This window comes from Tamandua tetradactyla, chromosome 4 (assembly GCF_023851605.1).
Source record: "Tamandua tetradactyla isolate mTamTet1 chromosome 4, mTamTet1.pri, whole genome shotgun sequence".
NCBI lineage: Eukaryota > Metazoa > Chordata > Mammalia > Pilosa > Myrmecophagidae > Tamandua > Tamandua tetradactyla.
Window position 1 is genome coordinate 25,428,589 of NC_135330.1, and position 26,019 is coordinate 25,454,607.

The 26,019-nt window shown below is 35.8% G+C and overlaps 1 protein-coding gene, 1 long non-coding RNA gene and 1 pseudogene across 3 annotated transcripts in view; 2 read left to right on the forward strand and 1 right to left on the reverse strand.

Annotated features, from left to right (window-relative positions):
• Nucleotides 1-2,491: 2,491 nt before the first annotated feature.
• LOC143680621 (uncharacterized) lies at nucleotides 2,492-9,993 on the forward strand. The gene is made up of 3 exons (XR_013174089.1): nucleotides 2,492-2,712; nucleotides 7,724-8,061; nucleotides 9,534-9,993. It is a non-coding gene; the product is annotated as an uncharacterized LOC143680621 (long non-coding RNA).
• Nucleotides 9,994-13,125: 3,132 nt separating this feature from the next.
• The window catches only part of VAMP4 (vesicle associated membrane protein 4), a 51,335-nt gene continuing 38,441 nt past the window's right edge, over nucleotides 13,126-26,019 (reverse strand). For both annotated transcript variants that reach the window (XM_077156966.1, XM_077156967.1), the window contains 4 exons: nucleotides 21,440-21,540; nucleotides 20,368-20,447; nucleotides 16,359-16,410; nucleotides 13,126-15,111 (listed from right to left, as the gene is read on the reverse strand). In XM_077156966.1, the coding sequence (XP_077013081.1) occupies nucleotides 15,083-15,111; nucleotides 16,359-16,410; nucleotides 20,368-20,447; nucleotides 21,440-21,540 (262 nt within the window). In that variant the 3' untranslated portion in view covers nucleotides 13,126-15,082. The remainder of the gene's footprint in view (nucleotides 15,112-16,358; nucleotides 16,411-20,367; nucleotides 20,448-21,439; nucleotides 21,541-26,019) is intronic.
• Nucleotides 18,711-19,514, forward strand: LOC143678928 (D-aminoacyl-tRNA deacylase 2 pseudogene; annotated as a pseudogene).

Sequence of the window (26,019 nt, forward strand, 5' to 3'; positions counted from 1 at the left end):
GTATCTTTTTTTCATTCAACAATTATTTGAGCACTCACTGTTTTAGCAAATGACTTGGAATAGATCAGAGAACAAGAAACAAAATACTTCTCATTTTGAAATGGGATGAGAGAGTTGTTGGGGATTGAATTATGCACCCTAGAGAAACACGTTCTTAATCTTAATCTGTTCCTGTAGGTACAAACCCATTGAAGGTGTACTTTTTGGTTAAGGTGTTGCCAATTGAATTAGTTTGGTCATTAATCCAGATTATTAGAATCCTTTCTAAACAGATGAAATTCAGACAAAGAAAATCATGGGAAGAGCAAGAAGCTGAAAGTCAATGGAACCCGGAGGAGAAAGGAGAAAACATTGTCATGCCACAGCCTGTGGGGAGAAAGCATCACCTTGCTGACACTTCAATTTTGGACTTCTGGCTTCAACACTGTGCACAAGTAAATTCCTGTTGTTTAAGTCAACCCATTGAATGGTATTTGGTTTAGCAGCTGCAAAATTAAGCAACAAACAAAGGAGTAGAACATATGGAATAAAAATAAATAATAGGGGGAACAAATGCTAAAATAATTTTAGTTTGAAATGCTAGTGATCAATGAAAACGAGGGGTAAGGGGTATGATAGGTATAATCTTTTTTTTCTTTCTTTCTTTCCTGTGTTCGTTTTATTTCTTTTTCTATTGTCTTTTTATCTCTTTTTCTGAATTAATGCAAATGTTCTAAGAAATGATGAATATGCAACTAAGTGACAATATTGTGAATTACTGATTATGTATGTTGATGTTTTATTTTGTTTCTTAACTTTTTAATTAATAAACAAAAAAATACAAAAAAGAACCACTCTAAATTAAAAAAAAAAGTAAGCAACAATAAAATTTAATACATAATTAGAAGGGTTAAGTGCTCTGGAAAAATAAAAGGTGATAAGAGAGGTTGGTGGCATACTTGGGAGAATTCATTGAGAAGGTGACATTTGACCAGACTTGGAGGGTGTATGTGAATTACACTACATATATAATTACAATCATAACCATGTGGTCATCTGGGAGAACTTTTCAGACAGGGGGTTTAGGAATTGCAATGCCTTTAAGGCCAGAGCATGTCTGTGTTTGAGGAACAGCCAGGAGACCACGGTGGCCAGTGCATGGTGAGGAAAGGGAAGAATTACCAAGAGGTCAGCAGGCAACTTGGGGGGTGTGTCATGAGAGACTCTGTAAGGTTTTTGGCGTTTACCCTGAGGAAGATGGGAAGCCAACAGAGAGCTTTGTCTTCACTATTCTGTTGAGAAGTCTCTGAGGGGCAAAGGGGTGGTTAGAATCAGGGAGACCGGTTAGAAAACTACCGTAGTAATCCAGGTGAGAGATGATGAAAGTTAAGGGCCAAGGTGGTCACTGTGGAGGAGAGGAGAATTGGTTAGATTCTAGATATATTTTAAAGGTAAGACCAGAAGGATTTCCTGATGAATTGGATGTAGGTAGAGAAAATTTAAGGACTCCATAATGACTCCAAGGTTTCTGACCTAAGCAATTGGAAGGATTCAGTTGCCATCAACTGGGATGAGACAGAATGCATGTGGAACAGGTTTTGGGGGAGACGACTGGAATTCTGTTTTTACACCTATTAAATTTTGAAATGGATAATAATGACAATGTCAAATACACAACCATATACAAGCCCAAATTTGGAAGAAGTCAAGTGGGGGATATAAACTTGGGACCTGTCAGCATCTGGATGGCATTCTGAGTTCTCGGATTGGATAAGATTAGCAAGGGAATGAATGTAGACAGTAGTCCAGGTGCTAAATCCTGTTGTACTCTAACGTTAACGTTGCAGAGGAGGAACATCAGTGAGGTATGAAAAAACCAAGCCCAGAAGACTATATTAAGGAGGACTGTCAATAACTGCATCAAAAGCTGATGTATGAAGATGAGTGCTGAGATTTAACCCTGGGATTTAACAATGCAGATATATTTGGTGACTTTGACTAGAGCAGGTTTGGTGGAGTATGGAGGAAAAAAGCTTAAGTGAAATGTTTGAGAATAAGCAAAAAAGATCTAAAGCCAGAAAGGATAGGCAAACATTTCAAGGACTAATGCTGTAAAGAGAAGCAAAGATATGGGGTAGGAGCTGACAGGGGAAGTGGGGAAGAGATGGTTTTTATTTTTTTAAGTGAGAAAAACAACATGTCTGTATGTCCGGAGTGGACAGGACAGAGGTCACATGCTTGCTGCAGAGATAGAGCACAGCAGTCTTGTGGGAATAGGCACATGATGTCCTGAAAGATTAAAGTGTTGTAAAGCTGCTTGAGTCTGGGACAAAGGAGGCCTTGGGAGCATATGTGACTTAAGACTTATCCGGCCACAAGGAAGCAGATGGCCCAGTTCCTGTGTTACTGCAAAAACTGCAGGCTAAGATAAGGATCAAAGAGTGTTTCCTCCCTCCCCATTTCTTTGATTAAATTTTTTGGCCTTCCTTATCTTGTAGCCCTATAAAATAAACAGTGCAGAACCTCTCGGGGTCTTAAGAGTCTCCATCCGAGCTCAGCATCCCACCTGGTCCCAGCTTTTACTATCTCTTTGTCTCTTGTGCTTCCTTCTCAACTCCCTGTTGCCTACCTTCAGTCCCGACACTGAGCTGTGCGGGTTGCAGCAGGTGGCGCCTGAACAGGGACCCAAGACGAGGAGATGCTCCGGTGGTGTGCACACGATTTGGAACTAAGGTAAGGGGGAGTGCATAAAATATAGCCAGGTGTAATAATTATGGGACATTCTGGTTCAAAGAAATGGGAATTATATGTATGTTAAAGACTATGCTTCAGGCTAGAGGAGGAGATGTTAGGAGAAGTTAGCTTAGTACCTTTTTAGATTTTGTTCAAGAAACTTGTCCTTGGTTTCCCGAGGAAGGAAGAATGGTCAATCCGGAGACCTGGGTCAAAGTGGGAAAACGGCTAAGAGATCGCTACAGAGCAGAAGGTCCAGATAAAATACCCATTTATACCTTTTCTATGTGGTCCTTAATTCAGGAATGTATTGATCCTGGCCCACATAGAGGCCAGCTCTTGAAAACTGAGATAGCAGAGTCAAGTTATGAAGAAAATCTAAAGGAAACTGTATGGGGGTATGACAGTCTTAAATTATCCTCAAAGAGCTCTGCTCCCATAGAACCTACCACCCTGCCTAGTTCTGAGAAACGGACCCTGCATGAAGTATTAGATGGGAGTGATGGAGTAAAATTACAGGAGGAAGCATGAACAGAAATGTATAATTCTGACCCTGAGGAGGAGACAGAGAACTATCTAAATTCAGCTTTGTAAGACATTCATGTAAGTGCTGCTGCTAGTGAAACTCCTGGTAGTAGGAAAGTGACCTTTGAGCCTGAAACTCCTTCCTCTGTGTCACTTTCTCCCCTACAAGAAACCATTCTTGAGGCTCAAACTGCAGGTGAAATACCACCGGTTTTGAGATTTTTCCTGTCCTGGAGAGACCAGACCTTAACAATCCCACCAATTTTTTGCGATATCATGAGCCAGTCGCTTTAAAAACTTTGAAAGACTTAAAATCAGCTACAACCATGTATGGTGCCACTTCCCCTTTTGTGCTTGTCCTGCTGGAGACGGTTGGATCTTCTCCTATGGCTCTACATGACTGGATGCCATAGCTAAAGCCTGTCTTAATGCTGGGGATTATTTGCTGTGGAAAACTAGTTTTCATGAACTTTGTGTGGAAAAGGCTGGGCGTAATCAACAGCATCAAGTTCCCATAACAGCAGAAATGCTTACAGGAATGGGTCTGTTTCAACATGTACAACAAACAGCTTGGCTGCACTTTACAGGCTCATCAACAGATTGCCGTCGCTGCCCAGAGGGCTTGGTGTGAATTACCCAATAAGGGAGAAAAGACTTACGACATCACGGCAGTCAGGAAGGGCCCTGACAACGAGCCTTTTCAAGACTTTGTAGCTTGACTGTTTACCACAGTTGGGTGCATAGTGGGGGATGCTGAACCAATTAATGGTAAAAATTAATGGTAAAGCAATTGGCCTTTAAAAATGCTAATAAAGCCTATAAGGGAAGCTTTACGACCCTATAGAAAAAAGGTCAATATTCAAAAAATAATTCGCATTTGTGCAGACATTGGGCCAGCCAATATTCAGGGCTGCTGCCCTCAGAAAGGGGTTTCAAAGCCAAGAAAAAAGGGGTGGAAACTGTTTCAAATGTGGTAAAGCAGGACACTGTACAAAGCACTGTAAAGCTGTAGGCAAAAACCCGCCAAAAATGTCGCAGCAACCTCCAGACCCTAAAGTGCCAGGCACATGTCCCCGATGCCAATGTGGTAAACACTGGGCCATTGAGTGTCAGTCTCAAACTGATATCCATGGTCAGTCTTTAGGACACCAAATAGAAGGGGTTACTGCTCTCAATCTAGCCACACCTCAAACCAACAATCCATTCAGAGCCTTTTATGAGCAACCCCAGGGAGTGCAGGATTGGACCTCAGTCCCACATCTAGATATCTATTAACTCCAGAAATACGACCGCAAGCCATCCCTACAAGGGTATATGGGCCTCTCTCCAGAGGGACAGTCGGTCTAATACTGGGGAGAAGTAGCATGTCTTTTAAAGGGTTTCAAAATTTACCTGGGGTTATAGATGAAGATTATACAGGGGAACTAAAGGGTATAGCCCTCACTACTCATACTATTGTTCAAATTTTGCCAGTAAACAAAGTAGCACAACTTCTCATTTTTCCTAATAATTAAGGCTGGAAAAGTGTTAACGTCTGAGCCTCAAGGAAATAAAAGGTTTGGGTCATCTGATGTGGCATATTGGAGTCAAGTTGTTCAGAAGGGTAGATCAGAGTTAAACCTACTAATCGATGGGAAATCATTTAAGGGTATTATTGATACTGGGGCTGATGTATCTGTCATCACCTCTCAACACTGCCAAAATGCAAGCTCAGAGCTTCAGCGTATTGGGGGAGCTATAGCCCCTCTGCAAAGTGCTCAAACCCTTCAGTGGGAAGATAAAGAAGGAAACATAGGCTATTTCACCCCTTATATTCTGTCAAATCTCCCTGTTAATTTGTGGGGAAGGAATATTTGGAACAAATGGGAATAATTTTACTTAGCCCTAGCAGTATTGTCACTCATCAAACGTTTCAACAAAATTTTATACCCAACAAAGGACTAGGGAAACACCAGCAAGGGCGGAAGGAGCCCATACAACCCGATCAGAGAAGGCCTAGGTTACCAGTCCCAGGATTTTTAATGGGGGCGTTGGTCAAATCTCCCACCCAGTTGTGTGCATCTCCAATTACCTGGCTTTCAGATGATCCTGTCTGGGTGAACCAATGGCCCCTAACAGGAGAAAAACTGCAGCCGAACAATTAGCCAAGGAGCAGCTAGATGCTGGACATATTCAGCCTACTAATAGTCCATGGAATATACCTATTTTTGTTATAGAAAAGTAATCAGGAAAATGGCTTCTATTACAAGACCTTAGAGCCATTAATAAAACTATGGAAATTATGGGTCCTTTGCAACCAGATTTGCCATCTCCGACAGCTAGCCCTTTAAATCATCATTTATTTATCATAGATTTAAAGGATTGTTTTTTCACTATTCCTTTACATCCTAGTGATTGTAAAAGATTTGCATTTAGTGTTCCCTCCCTAAATCATAAGGCTCCTGTGAAAAGGTATTGCTGGAATTTTTACCTCAAGGCATAGCGAGTAGCCCAACACCCTGTCAAGAATTCATGGCCAAAGCTATACAACCTGTCCGTCAACATTTTCTTGATGCATATATCATTCATTATATGGATGACATCTTAATCAGCCATGCTGATAAATACAAGTTAATGTCTTCAGTGAGCTAGAAATCTCTCTAAATGCTCACAGACTTCAAATAGCCCCCGAGAAAATCCAGAAAGTCGCTCCTTTTTAATATCTTGGACAAATTATAGAAACCAGAAAAATCCATCCCCCAAAATTAGAAATTAGAACAGACTGACAACCTTAAATGATTTCCAAAAATTATTAGGTGCCATTAATTGGCTCAGACCGAGCCTAAAATTGACCACAGTAGACACTGTCCCTTTGTTTAAAACTTTACAAGGTGACCCTTCACCTACTTCTCCCCAACAGCTGTCAGAGGAAGGATGCCTAGCCCTCTGCAAGGTTAAAACCGCCATACAGAAAGCACAATTTACTCGTTTTAATCCTGACCAAAACTCCCATCTTATCATACTAGCCATAGCCCATATACCTACTGGTGCGCTATAGCTGGGAAATGGAATCTTGAAATAGATACTCTTGTCACATTCTCCCTCCAAGTGCTTACTCCTTACCATGACCTAGTGTCTCAGATAATTAGCAAGGGTAGGACACGGTTATTACAACTTCTGGGCTTTGAACCTCAGTATACCACAGTTCCTTTTACTGCTCAACAACAAAATTAGCTATGGCAATTTTCTAATTCTTAGCAGTTAGCATTGGCCAATTTTACTGGTCAACTCAATACCCACTACCCAGCTAACTAAATTTTTCAATTCGCCATGTAAACAGCATTTGTTTTTACCTCAAGTCATAGTTCAAACTCCTTTGCCCAAGGCCTGTACCTTGTTTACAAGGTGCAGGAAGGTTGGGATATTACCCCACCACATCAAAGATAATCCAAACGTCATTTCAGTCGGCCCAACAAGCAGAAATCCAGGCCATTATTTTAGCTCTTAATGACTTTACCAATGAAAAACTAAATATCTACAGTAACAGCAGTTATGTTGCTGGTATGATGAAAGTTATAGAAAGTGCTGTCATTGGGCACACTTGTAATAAAGAATTATTTCATCCATTCTTTAAACTTCGGTCACTAATTAGAGCCCGTAAGCATCATTGCTTTATCGGTCACATATGTGCCCATTCTAACTTACCTGGTCCCTTAGCTTTTGGCAATGCAATGGCTAATCAACTGGTAGCGGTTGGCACATTTTCTACCCACTATGAAGAGGCTGTTGTAGATCATAGCCTCCATCATCAGAATGCCAAGGCATTAAAAAAAACAATTTAAACTTACTGAAAAACAAGCCAGACAAATTGTTAAGCAATGTAGTCAATGTAACATTCATCACACAGTTCTTAATACAGGCGTCAATCGAAGAGGCTTAACTGCTAATCACCTGTGGCAAATGGATGTTACTCACATCCTGGTTTTTGAATGTCTGCATTGGGTCCGTGTTTCTATTGATACTTTCTCGGGTTTCATTTCTGTCTAGGCACTGGAGAAAGTGCAAAGCATATAATCGACCATTGCCTTACCACTTTTGCTGTCATGGGAAAGTCTAAAGAAATTAAAACTGATAATGGGCCTGGCTATGTATCAGCAAAATTTCGAGCACTTGCTGCTCAACAACACACTGAACTTAAAACAGGTATTCCCTATAACCCTCAAGGTCAAGCAGTCATTAAACGAGCACATTCTACACTCCAAACACACATTTTAAAACTAAAAAGGGGGAATATGGACTATGCCCCTACACCATATATCTACTAAATCATTCCTTATTTAAATTTTTTGAACTGTGATGAGAAGTACTACTGCTGTAGAAATGCATTTTCAGAACTTATCTTCTAGTCCTAAAGGATGTGCCTTGTGGAAGGATCTAGCTACCAGACAATGGAAGGGCCTTGATCCCATTCTAATCTGGGGTAGAGGTCATGCTTGTGTTTTTCCAGAGAATTCATCCAAGACGGTGTGCATTCCTGAAAGATTTGTGAGGCAATATGAACCCAGAGGAGCACCTTATCCCACCATTCAAGAAATCGAGGATCGTCCCCAAAATAACCATGACTGCTGAGGTGGGACCCCTGAAACCAACCATCTCCATTCCAGCAGAACAGAGCTCTGCCAAGACTCAACACCCGATGGCTAAAGCAACGAGGGATGTGGCATACCCTACTTGGGGTCAGTTGAAGAAATTAACATCTGATGCTCAGGAAGTCACTCGTAGACAAGGCATGGGAAAAAACCCAGGATGTCTTCTTCTTGCATGATGGCCCTGGTAACTACTCAGGTAAGTGGCCACCTAGGACCAGGCCAAACTTATTGGACTTATTTTCCTAACCCTCCTATATCACACATAGGTACCTGGTAAGGAGAATCAGTACCAATATTTACTAATGATACCCACCTTGCTGGGGGACGTACTGATGCTCATATTACTCCTGAGACCTATCTGTATTTCTGTCAATACAAACAAATCTTACTGTCTTGAATCACGACCTCAATTTAAAACTACAATTGTATCCAATTAATCTTCTTGGAAAGATGAAATGTTAAAATTTCAAGGATTTAATGACACCAGCCTTAAGCTTAATTCCAGCCAATTTAGGCCACCTTTTCTAGTATGCCATCCTCATATTCTCAGGTGGATTCAAGGGATTTATCCCTTTTGGAGGCAGTGTATATACCCACAAACTAGGAAATATAAGATAACCTTTAGTAACAAAAGTATTTTTGATTGGTCCCATAATATCAGTGACACCAGTAACAAATAGGAAAATACCACTGGAGGATTTATTACAACCATCCTCACAACCAATGAAGGACATTATCAAAAAGAAACCCGGAAACTTGCTATGGCCACATCTTTCATTAACCGAACTAGCCATAGTCTTGCAGACTTAGAAGATGTGGAGTCTGAAAGTACTGGACTTTGAGCATGTGTTCAACACCCTTATGTGCTACTCATTGGAAATATTAACATCTACAAAACTGAAGATCATTATTCTATTGAGTGTACCAGTTGCAATCTTACCAATTGTATAAATCAAATCAAACATCTAGGTCCCAAATTGTTGTACTTCACCAGTCCTCTTTCATTATGATCCCCACCAATATCTCCGGACCTTGGTTTAGTGATAGAGGTCTTCAGGTATTAAAGGAAATACATAACCAGCTTGCTTGCCTTTGTCAAGCACTGGGATTAATTATTTTTGGAACAGGTACTCTTGTCACATGATTAGTCACCCTAACCACTTCTGTGGTTGCTCTTTCTCAAAGTATACAAAATGCCCATTTTGTTAATAACCTAGCTCAAAACACTTCTGTTGCCTTGCAAGAACAAGAAAAAATAGATATTAAATTAGAAGTCAAGCTTAATGTATTAGAGGCCACAGTCATAGGTATTGGCAATGAGGAAGAAAGCTTAAAATTCAGACAAAAATTGCTACGACATGCTAATTATCAGTACATAAGCGTGACATCAGTTCCATATAATCGGTCATTATGGAATTGGCCCAAAGTTCAAAAGTATTTGCAGGGAGTTTGGAGCCACCATAATATCAGTTTAAATTTAAAACAATTACATGAAGAAATTCTAAGCATTCAAAAAAGTCACGATGAAATTGTTGATCCTGCTACAGTGGCATGGGACATCTTAAGTGAATTACAAGGTTTTACTCCTCTAAATATTTTAAAGTACTCAACTTGGTATTTAATGGCTATAATCTTTTTTGCTACTAATCTTGTTTCTTATAATTTCAGTTGGAATCCAAATCCTCAGAAACCAAACCCGAATCCTCCAATTAAATACCTTTGAGCTGTGTTTAAAAAATAAAAAAGGGGGAGATGTCGGGCAGATGAGACAGAGGTCACACGCTCACTGCAGAGATAGAGCAAAGCGGTCTCTGTGGGAATAGGCACCTGATGTCCTGAGAGATTAAAGTGTTGCAAAGCTGCTTGAGCCTGGGATGGAAGGATGCCTTGGGAAGCATATGTGACTTATGACTCATCTGGCCACAAGGAAGCAGATGGCCCAGTTCCTGCATCACTGCAAAAACCGCAGGCTAAGATAAGGAACAAAGAGTGTTTCCTACCTCCTCATTCCTTTGATTAAATTTTTTGGCCTTCCTTATCTTGTAGCCTTATAAAATAAACAGTGTGGAACCTCTCAGGGTCTTTGAATCTCCATCTGAGCTCAGAGTCCCACCTGGTCCCAGCTTTTACTGTCTCTTTGTCTCTTGTGTTTCTTTCTCAATTCCCTGTTGAACTGAGCCATGCTGGTCATGGCATTTGTACACTGTTGGGAATGATCCAGGAGGATGTCTCTTGATGCTAGTGTTTCTTATAGACCCCATGTGATCATAGTGGAAAAACAGGTTGATGTTCACTGATCCAGAGCAGTTTTTACTGTTTAATAGGCATTTACTAAGTGTGACTTCATTGGTTTATGTGGAATCTGAGCGTTCTGTCTAGTTTTTTCACACACTGAATGGTCAACTTATATTAAATATCATTCTCAGAATGTACTTACCAGGGTGCTTTCCCTTCTCCATTCTTCACCATGGCACTTTATTTGTGGAGACTATATATCTCAGGGTACAACGTGCCAACAGTACCATCTTTCTTCCATACCTTTTTTATGTATTGAAAAGACAAAGTTTAGTGTGTGTGAGGAGGAAGGCTGGAGAGGATGAACACAATTCTGGTTGCCTCTAAAAGCAGCACCATATAGTTGACGGATAGATACCAGGTTTTCTGACTTGGAAATATGAATTTGAGTCCATGAGCCAAGGAACAAATACCAAGAAAAGAGAAATTTGCTTTCCTCTCTTCCAAGTAGGCGCACTGAGATAAAGCATGAGTATTACACCAATTGTATTTTCCACAACTGAGACTCAGTGATTTTATAGTTAGAAATTCCTTCTAGATTCCATCAATGGTTGTGTATCAGGCATAGTTCTTGGCAACAGAATACCTTTTCTTCCCCTCACCCCCACCCCTGTGTCTTTGTACTTTATTGAGAAACTGAGATGGATTAAATTGGGGACTATTAGCCAGATGTTATTTTAAATAAGTTATGCTTTGAAATTAAGGGAACAGGTAACACATACTGAATAAGCCAAAGTGCTTAATTTTTGTTTGCTATGAAATAGTTTATTTTACTGTTTACTATGGAGAGGCTACAGATACATATCTGATATGAAGACAAAGGACTAAACTTTGAAACACTGGTAAAATGGTTACGAAGAATAGAGAAGCTAGATTAACAGGGCACATGTCATTTACAACATTTGCTAATCTCCTACCATACATCTTAAAACATCAAAGGCACTTATCAAAATGGTTAAATAAAGGAATCTGGCATTTCAAGTAATAACGTTTAACCAGGGCATAAAACAAAGTGCTTGAATTTTCTTATGGTTTGATTTCTGACATTTTACTAATCAAAATCTCTGCTATTTACTCAATTTACTTTGTAGGCTTAAAATATTAAATAGATTATTTGATTTCAAGGGCTCTTTAAATGTAAAGAATCTAATGGATAACTTAGATTCATTAATTTAACTAATAAAAATATTTTATACCCAATTATAAAAGAGCACTCCGATGTACTGGTAAAGCCTAAAGACTCCACTACTTATGTCAATCATGTCACCTCTTAAATAAGCTCCTTGGAAATCAGCTCTCACTTGTATGCAAGTGAGAGTGTTGTCTCACTAGCACAGTGCTGTCTTTGTGATTTCCTAGGCACATTCATCCTTTAAACGTTCATTCAACACACATTTATCTAACATCTGCCGGATGGGTAGCACAGGGCTGGGTGCTGAGGATACACAAAACTTTGCTTTTGCAAGCTTACATTTATCCCATCATATTCCCTTTCCAGTCCTATGGACTTGTTCCAAGCATCTTAGGATAAAATAGGAGTCAGGATAAAAGTTTGCAGTCCTTCATTTCTTTTTCTACTTGATTTCCAGAAAAAGTCAGAGTAAGACTAATATCACACTTTTAAAGAACACCAAGCCCTATTTCAGGCTAAGGAATAGCCCCATGAGAGTGGATTTAGAAGTTAGGCACCTTTCAGCACCTTAAGACTCACAGTGTCTTTTCATTACTTTGTAGTAATTGCCTGTACAAATATGAGCAATACACTCCATTCTAAAACAAATGCAAACTGCTTTTTTGATTGAGTCACATTCTTACTCCCCATTCACAGGAAAAGAAAATAGAATTCAGTCACATTTCCATGTGAAAGCTCAGAATCAGATTAATAGGACAGAACGGTCCATTATCCTTGAGTTAATTCTCTGAAAATACAATTAAGGATATCTTCTAATGGCATTAGTTCTCATCATGAAAGATCATCTTCTTGCATATGTAGATGCAGACGCAGAGTGGGCAACAAATATGACAGGGCATCAAACATGTTTAAGAATATATTGGTAATAAGAGATTTAAATTTCTTTTTATTCTTGCTTCCTCAGTCTGTACCTATATAATCATTTTCAGTGTCCCCAGAGGCTATAGAGTATTGAGATGCCTATTTTCGCTATCAAAAATGCCAAAGTTGTAATTTTCTAATGGAGCAGGACAGCACAAAAAGACTATAATAACTGGCAATCTACAGGAAAGCTAGCACAAGGTTTCTATAACGCATATGTACTAATTATCCTTCCTCCATTTTAGATGTTTCATTTTCAAAATGGAACTTTCCTTTAATCAAGAAATCTCTCAGCTTATAAAAGCTGAGGGCAATTTCCAGTGATAGAGGAGCCAAAAGACCACAAGAATTACTGAGTTATAATCAGGAGGAGGGGCTAATGAATCAATATTGTAATTATAAAATCACTATAGGGTAAAAGGCTTCTGTAATTAAACATAAATCACAAGTATATGTTTCAAGTATTATGATAATAGAATGACCTGATTTCACTGGATATCAACTAGTATTTGCAAAGCTACTTCAATTTTTCTGTTGATCTTCATTGTTTTAAATAATGATAGTTTTGATGGTGATAAAACTTCAGTTTTCAAGTGCAGGATGATCTGAACTGAATGAGAAAAAGAATGATTAAGGGAGGGAAACAAGGTAGGTCTGGCATCGATTTAAATAATGTAGTTTTTCTTCAGTTTTTTGCTTTTATGAAGGCTAATGCCTCCATGGTTACCACTATTAATTTATAAATATGCCAGTCATTTTAAGGGTCTCAGGATTCATTAAGACCAGGAAAGATGAAACGATAAACTGTGAACGATACCACTGCTACTACAAAGCTTTAGCAGAGTGACATGCCTGCCACCAGTATTTTCAGCAGTAGCATATTTAAATGCAAAAAGAACTACATATAAATAATGTCATATAAAAATTTCCTTTATTTTTATGATTAAAATTATAAAGAAATTTTATAATTTCTTTCATTTTTTATAGTTATTTCTTTATTCAAAGAAACTAGAAATGTGGATTCTGGCTGAAACTGTTTTTGCGAAATATTCTTAATCTTCACTAATATATATCAGGGAGAAACTTGATTTTCATGCCAATTAATAGAAAATTAACCATTTATAAGTCTAGTTGCAATATCAAATAAAGGACATACATACATACATTAGTATTGATTCTAATTACTTAAAACATCTCTGCTGTTGTTCAACTTTAGCTACTGAAATTCTAAAAATACTCATTTTCCTGGGTTTTACTCCTATTTTGTCAAAGAATTTATTAGTAGCCCAGAAGTTGTTTATATTAATTGATATCTATAAGAGTGAAGAGACTATTTTTAATGCTCTCAACAAACCATAAAATTTAATGATTATATTTAGATCTTCATAATTTGCAGGTGTCTTGAGCATCTTTTTAACTGGCTTTCTCCCTTTAAATTTCTTCCCATTCTAAACAGAACATTTTTGATTCTTAGTACTACTCCTATAGAATTAAAAAAAAAAAAAGATTCTAATTTCAAACATTTTGAATTCAAATGACCAAAGAAATAAAACCTATACAGGATCTTTTTTTGTTTCTATTTAAATACTGCTATTTTCTACTAACCTTATTTCAAATTTAGGGAGTTATATATTTTCTAAAGATGTCCACATACACAAGCTTCTGCAGAATTTTCAATTTTATTATAAAGCTTCCTTCCCACATACAGTAGTGAACTATGTATTTTCACTCTGACTTGCTTAAACAACACAAGACGGTTGGCACATCTTAACGGTTATAAAAAGAGGCTGAGATGAACATGACCACCTAGTATTTGGTTACTTACTTACTGATTGCCATTATTAGATTTATCTAGGCTCCTGACTTTTGATTTCTCATTAGCTTGACTGATTTGACACAATATGCACCTCCCAGAGGATGATCAAGGCGAGACAAAAGTATCCCATTCTAACCAGATGATTTTGTTACATTCAGCACTTCTGGTGAAAGGGCAAGCTGAAGTTAAAGAGGAAAGCTATTAATCAAAATAAAGTTAGGGAATTAAGTTACCTGTGGATTTCATTTTCTCACATTATCACTGGTCCCTCCTTATTGGAGGTTAAACAGTCTGGATTATTATTTGTAGCTATATATGGGTCATTTTCAACCTTTCCAATGACATTATTTATTAATTTCATTATCTTCAGTTTTATAGTGGCATACAATATTTTCCACAGTGTTCATCATATTCACCGTTTCCATAATCCAAATGCCAAAAATTACACATTCCCTTGTACAGCCAAAAACAGGATTACTGGAATGTTTTTAGTTATAGCTGAAGTCAGCAACATTTACAACATTTAGTTTTTGTTACAACTTATAAACACATGGAGATTGCTTGCAGAGTAACTGTAATATAAGAATGATATCCTTTCAAATGTTGACTGAATAGCTGCATATCTCTTTTAGCATAAGGATTCAGTGCTCTACATAGATTCTTTCACCTCCACCATGACACCCCCAGCCTGACGCAGTAATTTAAACCCTTATGCCATTACAATAATAGTATGAAATATTATCATCAGTTTTTAACTATATACATAAATAATTAAATGGCAAGTATCTAGTTCCAAATTAGATCCTTGGAATACGGCAAAATAGAGGCTGGTTATTTTTGCCTTAAACATAAATTATTAAAAGCAGGTTTTGTTCAAAGTGAAGAAGACAATTGGACATTCTCAATGCTCCAATTTGAAATGATACTTGCCTCTTAGTTTCTTGAAAAAGAAGTTCTGAAAGTTATATACATAGGTTTCATTTAAATTATGCAGCAATCTTTTATTATTATTATTGTCCCAGATCTTGTTTAATGAAGATCTCTGCCATCAAATTAAGTATGGTATTTCACAACTATAAGAACTGTAAGAGAAAAAAATAAAAAAGGAATATATTAAAATCAGATTCATAAGCTATGTTAGAAGTAATATTTTTTAACATATCTGTATCACTTTTAGAAATGAGTAATGAGGAAATGAATTTCTATCTGAAATACTAGACAATTTAAATAGGAAAGGAGAAGCAAAAATATCACAAAACCTAAATATCCAACATTGACATTCTGATCAAATAAATTATGGCATAACCATAACATGCAGCTGCTAAAAATAATATTGTAAAAATACTTACTAACATAGGAAATATCCACAATATACTTATTAGAAAGTATATATAACCTGTTTTTTATGTTTTGAAAAAAATGTGGGTTTTTTTGTTATTTATTTTTCATTTGAAAAAAAATGTTTGATATTCATAGGAAAAGACTAGAAGTATATAAATGGTTATATTAATAGCAGCTATTTATCTTTGTACTGTAAGACTACAGCTGAATTTTTTCTTCTCTGATATTCCATATTTTCTAAATTTTCCTCCATAAATATATATTTTTGTAAAACATAAATATATATTTTTATAATAAAACTTTTTTCTTTTTAAAAAGAGGATAGTACCATAGAATTCTTCAAATGACTATTTTGAAACATTTCCTAAATCTTCATAAAATCCCTGTAAATATAGGTAAAGAGCACTTGGAGAAAAGGATCTGACCTTAAAATAAAAGAATATTACAGAAAAAAAAGAAGGACAGAAATTATGCTGTACTGACTGAAATGAAGTTCAAAAACAAAAACAAAAACAAAAAAACAGGAAAACAAGTTCATCACATGGAAAATTTTTTTGACTTTTTCTTCAAACATAATGTTATGGATGCAAGTTGCCATACCTGAAAGTTAATAATAAACAGAAACTGTAGATTGTTATCCTGAGGATAACAGCAGTCAGATTTGACCTTGTGCAAATGATAACTTTTTTTAAGAGAGAGGAGGGGTTTGCAACGGGATGGGGGGAGAGTCCCTTTAATAATCTGATAAAAGATATAGACTCTTCCCATAAAAATGTGCACAGGCATTTTCACATAGTTTTACACACAACTTAAGAGAATTTTCAAAGGTTCATGATTCCAAGGTAAAAGTCCCTGACTCAGGTTAGAGGCTATTACATTATTTCAACATTAGTTATACTACAGACTGAAAATAAATTTAAAAGGGAATCAAAAAGAACTCCAAAACAAATGATACTGCCCAAAAATAAACAATCCAGTTAATACTTACTGATAATCACTAACAAAAGGATAACAGCAACCAACGCCATTATGGCTTTTATCTACAATATACAAAAAAAGGAATAAGAAAGACATAAGTGCTTGATTTGTTAATAAAGTTAAGACTATATGTTGTGATATTTATCACATTATATTAAAGCAACATTAAACAGGAATATTCCTTGAAAAATTTTCAAATTTTTTCCATATGAACATGCTAGCTGTTTTCCATCTTTTAAAAAAATAATCAGAGTTCCCCAACTTTGACAGTTCTTGCTTAACTGGATTTTATCGTTTAGGGCTGTGTTGAGAAACACTAACAATCAAAGTCTTTCATGGGGCTGGACATTCTGCCTGATTTCTCAGGCTTATTTCTAATATGAGAAAATGAAATGTATGTGATACAAGGCAGCATTTTTTTGTAGCACTTATTCTCAAAGTATGAGAGAATTCTGTTTTTTCACCCTTTCTTCTTGGCATTTTTAGCTTCATTTTGAAGAATATCATTTAAATTTTTTATAAATAACCTCAATTAATAAGTAACTCACCTAAAAGCATTCTATGTGTCAGTTTCACAAAGAAGAGGAAAAACTTTAAGATTAATCCTTGGTCAGCTGCTTAGCATTTAAACTCATGTTATTTCTCTCTATATAAAACTGTCCCACTCATCATTCAAATGCATAGATTAAAACTGATTTGAATTTTTTGGTGAATTCAAATTAAAGCCTAGTTTTCATCAACCATTTGCACAGATAATTGATTACAAATGGTTCACTCAGGAAAAGAGACCTAGTTATAATGAACAGACTAAACATTCTGATGAGTATCACAAATAGCAATCAAAACTAACTTTTAAGTGTTTCTAAAATAAAGCTTTGCAATCTGAATACCAGTGTCTATTAAAATGATTAATTATGATAACCAAAAAATTATAGAAATAGACTCTGACCAAATGGAAATAGGATCTATATTTTCAGTAGTTACACGGGACCATATTATATTACAAACTAAAGTAACTTTAATTCTCTTTTTTTAACTTGAAACATTTCTAAAGTAATTTGGAATTTTACAGTTTTTCAACATTACCCCAAATCCATTAATTTGTCCTGTTAATGTGTGCTAGGCTTAATTAATATTTAGAAATTTTAAATGGAAATATCAATATCAATTTCAAAATACCTCAATGATTAGAGTTTTGTTCCCTGGGTTTCAAATATTTCCAGGAAAGCTCTCTTCTTCCAAATGGTATAGGAAAAAAAAATTAAACTTTTCAGAGCCTCAGAATTTACTAAATATTTGAAAGGTACTAAGGATTCTTCCTCTTCAGCCTACCCTAAACACTGGAACATTTTATTTATTTACTTTTAAAGTCAGGTTTATTTAGGTATACTTTATATAAAATAAAATTCACTCTTTTAAGGAATAGTTCAGTGGGTTTTGACAAATATACACCTGCCAACCACCACCATCACAATTAAAATGTCATAAAAAGTTTGCTCACGCCCCACAGTAATCAATCTCCACCCCAGCTTCTCCATTCTTAGTACTGCAAACCTCTGATCTGTTTTCTGTCTCTATATCCCTTTTTAAAAAATACTTCCTAAATCACAATTATGGAAGTTAATCCATAAAATGGTAGGCAACCCCAGATGAGTGGCAACATAATGAAGGTGCAAAAAGACTGAAAAAAGATAAGCAGTAGGGGAAAAAGATAGCATAAGGAAAATACTTGCTATTCTAAATTATCTTTTTTTTAAGTTAGAGAAAAATGTTTTTCAATAAATGATTTATGCTATTAGTGATTCCCAAAAGTTCTTAGGGTGATACAAAGACTTTAAAAATATAGTTCAGTTTCTTCCTCTTAAAGCGTACTATTGTTCTGATAAGAACTCTAAAAAGCACAAAATACAAATGTTTAGATAGGGTTTTAAAAGGCTAGGTAAAAACGTAGACTATCATCATCTTTTTTGTTGCTATATGAATGGGCTGGGGAATGGTTCATGCATCTTTTGTTTTTCCAAAATAGTCTATAGAATAGATAATTCTAGGATTAATATCCTAGACTAGCGACCAATGAAACCTGTATTTTCCCCTCAGTTTTAATTCTAAAGTAAGAGGATTCAACAGGTACACAGTCAGAAATAAGTAAATGCAAGAATTTCCTGAAAGAAATCTTTAGTATCAGGAAAAGTCTGGTTTAGAAGGTTATTGCTAAACTTGAAAATGAGACTAATAATAATGAATTCATGTTTAAAATTTTCAACAAAGCCAAAAATGACACAAAGAATCAGGAGGAAAAAGAAAGGATTTGTTTACATGACATGAAATTTGCCATAAAACCATGAAATAAACATTTTCATTAATGATTGATAGTGATACTTGTTTCAACAGGTAAATTCATTTCTATAAAATGTTTTACAGGAATATATTAGTGTATAGTGATTCTTATATTTTTCCTTGTTAAAAACTTAAGTTGAATAAACCATTGTCTAGAATAATGAAGGATAGTGGATTTTTTTTCTTAACCCCAATCACCGTAACAGATTCTGACATTTAAACTGCTTTGTTTTTTTCCTTGCAACAGAAAATATTTTTCACTAGCTTCCATTTAAAAAAAAAAATAGCTCTGTTTAGAAGCAGCTGGATCACTGCGCTGGCTCGAGCCACGACCAAGGGCGGTGGGGCCCCACGGGACGGGCTCTCCTGCAGCAGTGCCTCCATGCCCGACGGCAAGTACACCCAGCAGAGAGGCACGCCGTGGCCCAGTGGGTGGAGGTCCAAAGAGGATTAATGATTTGCGTGTGCTTTTTCAAAAGAGCTGATAAAGATCTTCTTCCCAAAATGGTTAATACTTGTTAAATGTGAAACTGAGACAGAAAACGGCAAGCACGTTTCTATATTGGATCTAGCTGCTGACATTCTTATCATCCCTCAAGCCATTCTTGGGGGAAAACTTAAAGGAAGAAACATGCAGTGTCACTCTAACTCTGGAAAAGAAGAAGGATTAAAACTTAATTTCCAATTTGTGACTCTATGTGAAAAAGAACTAGCTGCTAACAGCAGGTGTGCTGAAGCTGGGGTTGTGGTGGAACATGGCACTTATGGGAACAGGCAAATGTTGAAGCTAGATACAAACGGACCATACACACACCTAATTGAGTTTTGAAAAATTAGTTTTTATAATTGCTTTCTAATATAAAATGATCTGAACTGAAATTAGATTTCCTTCCTCTTTATCTTGAAAACACTAACATTTCCAGATTCTACAGCTTTTTCTGCCAAGAAAAGCCTGGGTCCCAAATTCCCATACACAACTCTGCAACCTGCTGATGGAATGACCTTGCCAAGTCACTTAAATTCTGGCTCTTAGTCACCTAAAAGTTTGCTTTCCCCTGACCCTTCCATTCGAAAATTTGAAAGGGCTTTTGATTTGCTTCATAGTCATGAAAATGGAGAACTGTATTCAAAAGGTTTATGTACATTTGAAGTATTTTGCACTGAAGAGTTTTGTGCAATTAAGAAGAGGACATTTCTTACACCCTCAAATGTATGCAGTAAATGTAATGAAGAAAGCTACATGTATTTTAAAAAATCCAGCACACACACACACGAATCTCTGTTTAATACTATAAATTCCTCCAAAAAGTTTATTTATTTACCAATAGTCAATTTATATATTTACTAATAAATAAATTATAAAACAATTTATATTTGTTATAAGATAGTAAGTCTAGAGATAAAGTTATAAATAAAATGTGAGCTACTTTCCATGAAGAAATCTATGGAAACACCATTTTAAGGCAATGTTTGATTCCTCTAGTTATTTCCTACCCAACAGTAATTAATAATATAGTTAATGCAACAAATAATTATTCTGTTCCCACTATACTCCAGGTTCAGGAGATACAATAATAAGCAAATCAGCTGCAGTCCTGTTTTCACAGAGTTTACAATCTAGAGTTCTCTGTAGTCCACTGTGGATGGTAACCAATCTATCCAACATCTTCTGATTTACTTACTTTGCATCCACGCCACCACATTTGCCTTCGAAGCTGTTTGGATCTGTTGCTAAAAGCAGTTGCATTATCCGATAAGCTTTCTATATCACATAGAGGATGGAGAGAAGGATTAAACGACATAACAGGATTCTTTTATCTAGTCACACAAAGACAAGAAAATATTAAATTCTACCTCTGCAAACTCATTCTCTTTTAAGCATGAAAACAACATCCTTCCTTTCCTCTACTCACAAAACTGAGGCACTCTATATTATAAAAATAAAACACAGCTGGACATCAGTTCTCATAATCCTTTTTACTAGAAGATCAAAATAAATCTTTTTGCCTCAAGGCCTTTCAATAAATTTATGAATTTGGTAAGGAAATACTCTTTAAAAGTTCAAATACTTGGCACATCTCTAGAAAAAAATTTACACGTGGAAAAGGTTAAATTCTTAGAAGATGCCAGAAGTATATTGATTTTGAAGCAATATGAATTTTAAAAGTAGTTAAACAAGGTAACAAGTTTTGGGTAACAAGTCTGACAAAGATTAATTATCCCTGTATTTAGCCATTCACTATTCAAACAGTGTAAGCGACTAATATGTACCTAGAACTTTTACAGGTACAGAGACTGATATTTGTCAGTTGTCAATCCTTGTACCTGAGACAGTTACTAAGTTACCAGAGAAAGCACAGAATATAAATAGCAGGTAAGTCTGAAATAAGTATTGGGAAAAGTGATTAGACCTTTGCTCCTTGAGATCATAAGAACTACAAGGCACATCAACAAAAATTTGTCCATAACAAGGGCAAAAGAAAAAAATAACCAAAGATTATTTTCTATGCTAACTCTTCAGCCATGAATTTTTAAATTCTCTATCCTTTAGCTGAACAGTTAAAGAAATAATACAACAATAAGATGATTCAAAGTAAAGGGAGCTAAAACTAAACCGTTAAAATCATACAATTAAGAACCAAATATTGATTTCCTAAGCCAAGATTCCTAAACTTTGGCTAGGCCAGTGGAAGAAGAAATAAACTACTGAAAACACAGATTAATACTATCAAGAAATATACAGAGTATGTGTACCTGATTTGTCCTGTAGTTCATCTAGTCTCTCCCCTCTTTCAATTACCTTTGTAATATTTTCTTGCATGACATCAATAACTTCATCCACCTGATTCTGAACACTAGTTTGAAAAAAAAGTAAAACATATTTATTCCTTTTTAAAGAATATTTACAATTTTTGAGACTTTCATTACACACAACAGCAAATTCAAATACAAAAAAAAATTTAAGTTTAAGGCTTTGTGGCTGAGAGATTTCAGAGTCAAGAGGTTATCTTGGAGGTTATTCTTACACATTATATAGATATCCCCTTTTTAGTTTAAGGTGTATTTGAGAGGCTAGAGGCAAGTGCCTGAAACTGTACAGCTGTGTGTGTTTCAGTAGCCCCGTTTCTTGAAGATGATTGTATGATATAGCTTTAGCAATGTGACCCTGTGATTGTGAAAATCTTGTGTCTGATGCTTTTATCTATGGTATGGACAGATGAGTAAAAAACATAGATAAAAAATAAATAAATAATAGGGGAATAAATGTTAAAATAAATTGAGTAGATTGAAATACTAGTGATCAATGAAAAGGAGTGGTAAGGGGAATAGAAAAAAAATAGGGGGAACAAAGGTTAAAATATATTGGGTAGACGGAAACACTAGTGGTTAATGAGAGGGAGGGGCAAGGGGAATGGTATGTATGAGACTTTTTCTTTTTTCTTTTTCTTTTTTTTTCTGGAGTGATGCAAATGTTCTAAGAAATGATCATGGTGATGAATATACAACTATGTTTATACACAGGCAATTAAAGACAAGAAGATATAAACATAATATTTAACTTATTTTATTTTTAGCTCTGCTTCTGACTGTTAATGTGAGCCATTGATTATACACCAAGTATCAATATTCATAAGTTAAAAATGTTCGTGCTTGTATGTTGTTTTGTCTTGCCGATAAAAATATACCAAAAAAAAAAAAATGCTCAGTAACTATAGAATTTAGTCAAACAGCTTGACTCTAAATCAGTTTCATTTTCTTTTCAATAGGCTGCTGAAACATCACATAGACAGTCATAACCTACTTTCGCTATATATTACATAACCAGGCTAACAAAGGAGTTTTCCCAGGTATTGTAGAAATTTATAAAAAATATTCAGTTTCCAAAATGTAAATGTAAAACCTGCACATAATGGGTATACCTCTTCACTGATCATCAGGTTTCCTCTACACATAAAAAGAGTTTAAGAGAAGAGGTAGAGCAACAGTGGCTCAGCTGGCCGACTTCTCACCTGCCATGCTGGAGACCCGGGTTTGATTTCCAGTTCCACCTGGGAATGTTTTAAAGTGACCACCAGGAAAAAGACAATTTTTACCATTCTTTGAGATGAAAACACAATTTCCTCCTTTATTTTAGGCTATTGAGGCCTATTCTAACGAAATTTCAGACTATTCAATGAAGATTTAATCTAAGCTTAAAAGTTCAGTAATTTATTTTTAGCCACCTACTCTCACTCAGGAGTCACCTCCACATATACAAACATAGAAATGTTTACGTGTCTACTTTTCCTCTGTTGATTTAACTATGAGACAAAAAATTACCTTAAATCACTTTATAAAATAAATTATGACAATGAAATATTTAAAAGGAAAATAAAGTGAACTCATGGTTCTTGTAAATAAAAAAAATGTTTAAAATGCACTGGGTTACTAGCACTTATATAAATAGTTGCCCTTTAGCCAACCTGCATCTCCCAAACTAACTCAGTGAATCTTGGGCAGAGACATTGACATAGGTAATTTTAAAAGAGTTCTATCTAATTCTAGTATAATACCCTCTTCCTATCACTGCACTATACAGTCAAAAAGTTTGCTTTTAAAAACGTAAGCCCCATTTAGACATGGGTGGTGGGTTCAGAAGCAGTACTCTCAGATTCAAGTAGAAATTAACACATCTAATGAAAGTCACCTCCCTCCATTGTTAAAAAGCTTTTTGTATACCACTTAATACCCACACACATATTTCAGAACTCATCCAGCTTCCTAGAGTTCTGTGCCTAGCATACACACACACACATTATACCACTGACAGATATAAGACTGAAGCTCAACCAAATTGGGACATACAGAATTCTCTTCTGCCTAAGCAGATCTGACAGAGAACCCAAATTCATAAGATGTCTTTTCGCAACTCCTAATCACCTAAAAAAAGAGCTCAAGATTTTCACCCCAGATGAGAAGAAATGACACAAATACTTAAATAATCAATTCATTTAACAACAACAACAAAAAAACTAATAAGCACATACTATGTTCTGTTCTGGGTACTGTAAAACAAAAGAAACAATAATTCCAGCCCTCATGGAGCTCATGTTCAAACAAACCATGAGCACTGCATTAGGCTTTAAAGCTGTGAAACAGCCTATCTCTATCCCATTACTCGATTTTATTTTCTTTACAGTATTTAACATCAAATGAAAGTATTTATTTATTTATATGCTTATTATCTGCCTTCCCCCAATGGAATGTAAAGTTCATGAATACAGGGATCCTGTCTATTTTGTTCATTTTTGTAACCCCAGCACTTAAAACAGTGCCTTGGGCAGAGCAAGCATTCAATACATATTTGTTGACTACATAAACAATTTGAAAGTAATGCATATCATACCCAGCTACTTGGGAAGGAGTGAGTGTAAAGGCCTCCATTAAACTATAAATTCAGAAACTAAGTTATTGTTCATCAAGGACCAATCCTGTATTCCCTTTTCATTATTTTTAATCATATGCAAGGGATCATAAAAGCCTCAACTAATGCAGTACAGCAGGGCAGAAAGGAGATGTACTGTAGCTACTATACACAGATCATAGCTAATATGGATATTAATACATCTATACTGTATACAATTTAGAAATAAAAAGAAAAAATTGAAAAAATAGCTATGTTCTAGAATCCCTATAAGCAAAAGACTCCACAGATATAGACATATTAACTGAAGCAGAACCCATAAAATTCCAATAATATTCTTATGTCATAACCTTTCTTTTTGCACGAATATGAAAAGGTTAGGCAGTATTCTAGGGTCATCACCTCACCAACACGGCAAGTATGTACTGTTAACTACATGTAGTAAATTCCTATTGCTAATGGAAACTTTCCAATGTTGTTTTTCTACCAAGTGATTAACTAATGAATTCTTGTTAAATTCTCCTTTACATCCACTGGTATAATACTCTATTTTAATTTTTTAAATTTATTTTTTATTATCAAACCAAAACAACATACAAACATGAACATTCTTAACATACAAATGTTTCGTGCATGGTGTACAATCAATGGTTCACAATATCATCACATAGTACTATATTCATCACCAAGATAATTTTTTAGAACATCTGTGTCACTCCAAAAAAAGAAATATAAAGAAAAAAGAAAAAACTCATACATACCTTACCCCCTTACCCCTCCCTCTCATTGACCACTAGTATTTGCATCTACTCAATCAATAGACTAACTTTTGTTCCTTCTTTTTTTTCTATACCCCTTACCACTCCCTTTCATTGTTCACTAGTATTTCAATCTACTCAATTTATTTTAACATTTGTCCCCCCTATTATTTATTTATTTTTAAGCACATGTTTTATTCATCTATCAATATCATAGATAAAAGAAGCATCAGACACAAGGTTTTCACAATCACAGTCACACTGCAAAAGCTATATTATTAAACAATCATCTTCAGAAACATAGCTACTGGAACTCAGCTCTACAGTTTCAGGCACTTCCCTCTAGCCTCTCTAATACAACTTAAACTAAAAAGGGGATATCTATAAAATGTGTAAGAATAACCTCCAGGATAACCTCTCGACTCTATTTGAAATCTCTCAGCCACTGACACCTCATTTTGTCTCATTTCTCTCTTCCACCATTCAGTTGAGAAGGTTTTTTCAATCCCTTAACACTGAGTCTCAGCTCATTCTCGGATTTCTGCACCATGTTGCCAGGGAGGTTTACACCCCTGGAAAGTCATGTTGCACTAGAGAAGGGGAGGGTGGTCAGTTTGCTTGCCATATTGGCTGAGGGAGAGATAGGCCACAACTGAGCAACAAAAGAGGTTCTCTGGGGGTGACTCTTAGGCCTAATTTTAAGTAAGCTTAGTCTATCCTTTGCAGGGTTAAGTTTCATATGAACACAACCCAAGACTGAGGATTCAGCCTATTGATGTGGTTGTCCCCAATGCTTGCCAGAATATCAAGAATTCTCCAAATGGGGAAGTTGAATTTTCCCCCTTCCGTGCTGTTCCCCCAAGGGGACTTTGCAAATACATTTTTATTCTCTGTTCAAATCACTCTGGGATTTATTGGGGCATCACTCTGGACAAACCTACAAAATCTCATGCCCTATTCAAGGTTCCATGTACTTACGGTGTCCAATTAAATGTCCATATAAGTTATATTAGGAAATGTACTAGTCAAAATATAAATTTTGTACCAAATAAACATTTTTTTTTGCTTTAGTCTCACATAAAAGTTAAAGTTTTAAATATGAATGACCACCTATTTTCAACACCCTGCAATATTGACATTCCTTTGTTCTTCCTCATGCAAAAACATTTTTT